Source organism: Octodon degus, unplaced genomic scaffold (assembly GCF_000260255.1).
Source record: "Octodon degus isolate 3935 unplaced genomic scaffold, OctDeg1.0 scaffold00046, whole genome shotgun sequence".
Lineage (NCBI taxonomy): Eukaryota > Metazoa > Chordata > Mammalia > Rodentia > Octodontidae > Octodon > Octodon degus.
This window is the reverse complement of record NW_004524622.1, coordinates 7463169-7465050: the sequence shown is the minus strand read 5'-3', so window position 1 is coordinate 7465050 and position 1882 is coordinate 7463169. Positions and strand designations below refer to the sequence as shown.

At 40.1% G+C, this 1882-nt stretch overlaps 1 protein-coding gene across 2 annotated transcripts in view; it reads left to right on the top strand.

Moving 5' to 3' along the window:
* The window catches only part of Slc25a16 (solute carrier family 25 member 16), a 32503-nt gene that overhangs the window by 5795 nt on the left and 24826 nt on the right, over window positions 1-1882 (top strand). For both annotated transcript variants that reach the window (XR_002821303.1, XM_023716189.1), the window contains exon 2: window positions 665-757. Coding sequence is in view for 1 of the 2 variants with exons in the window: in XM_023716189.1 (XP_023571957.1) it covers window positions 665-757 (93 nt within the window). In the remaining variant the exon portion in view is untranslated. The remainder of the gene's footprint in view (window positions 1-664; window positions 758-1882) is intronic.

Here is a 1882-nt window from a genome sequence, read left to right as displayed (position 1 = left end):
CTGGCATGTGGTGCTGGGGGATTGAACCGCGGTCCCTGTGCTTTGCTAAGCTTGTTCTAAGTAAGTGCTTTAGACCACTGAGCCATCTCACCAGCCCCAGGAGTGTTTATTGATGGGCACTGATTGACTGTTTCAATGAAAGTGTCATCCAATAAGAGGTGGTCATTTCAAACAGCATTTTATGGTTGATTAAATACTGTCCAGTGTTAGTCTCCATAACTATATTTTAGCAAAATTCCCTGGTTCATCAGCATTACGGCCCAATTTATGCTCCTAAAAGTTATTTTTAGGTGTGACATGCTCAATTAAGTTTCAGGGAAGCCAATGTGGTGGCCTACATCTGTAATCCCAGAACTCAGAGGCTGAGGCAGAAGGATTACCATGAGTTTGCTGGGGCTACATAGTGAGTTCCAGGCCAGCCTGACCTACATAGTAAGAGCCTGTCTCAGAAAGCAAACAAATTTCCCTGGTTCCACCAAAAAAAAAAAAAAAAAGCAAGCAAGCTCAGGGAGTGAGGCCAGTCATCTGCGTACCTGCCACCAACCAGTTCTTTACATGGAGGCCATTGTAAAGGCAGGACAGAGTTGCTGACTGGACAAACAATGATTTCCTTTTTGGAAGAGTGGTATGCTCTTTTCTTTCTGATATTTTTAATTCTTTTTAGGTGTTGCTGGATGCTGTGCTAAAACAACAGTTGCTCCTTTGGATCGAGTAAAGGTTTTATTACAAGCTCATAATCGCCATTACAAGCATTTAGGTGAGTTAAGATACTAATGAGGAAGAGGAGTGGAATAATTACCCATGTACCTGCTTGGCTTCCAGCTGTGAATTATACCGGGAAGAGAATACAAAAGGGAATTTAAGTTTGTTGGTACATTTTGTTAGCAGTGTACCTCTTACCAGTTTTAATCTGTTCACTTGAAAGAGTGGTTATATATATTATCATTTTAGGGTACTGATATTTTTCAAACCAAAATCTTGGAATCAAAAGGGAAGTACTGTTTGTTATGATTAATGATTTATGCTCCTCACAGATGGAACAGCTCAGCCTGCTATTTTTAATTCTGTCAGTGACAGAGATGAGGATTGGGAAATACAACATTGAAGTAATTCCTTCTTCAGTCATGTAAACAGCCGAGTGTGGTAGTGCATGCCTCTAATCCCAGCACTCTGGGGATGAAGCGGGAAGATGACAAGCTTGAGCCCAGTTTGTGCAACTTAGTGACCTAGCAGGACCCTGACTCAAAAGTGGGAAGGATGCTCGGTATGTGGCTTGGTGTGAAGGCCCTGGGTTCAGTCAGTCTTCAGCGCCAGAACAAAGAAAGAGATAAACAGTAGAAAAACCTTAAGGTTTCTAGAAAAAAATTATTCTAATACTGAAGATTGAACCCAGAGCCTTAACTTTGAGCTACATTCCTATCCCTTATTTTTACATTTTATTTATTTTTTATTTGAGAGGGCTTTTTTTTTGAGACAAGTTCTCACCTGTGATTCAGGCTGGCCTTGAGCTCACTTTGGAGCCCAGGCTGGTCGTGAACTCTCAATGATACTCCTGCCTCGGCCTCCTCTGAGTGCTAGAATTACAGCTAGCATGCCTGGGTATGTTTTTTATTTTGTGTCAGTGTCTCTGTAAGTCACTAAATTGCCCAAGCTGATTCAAATTTGGTATATCCAGCCTCAGCCTCCCAGCACCGTGGAATTACACATTCTCTAGAAATAATAATGGAAGCAGAATAAGATATAGTTAATATACATATATGTGTATATATAGATTAATTAATTAATTGCAGAACTTGACATTGAACTCAGGACCTTGGATTATATAGCTATGCTTTTTTTTTTTTTAATTTTTAATTTATTTATTTGTGTGTGTGTGTGTGTG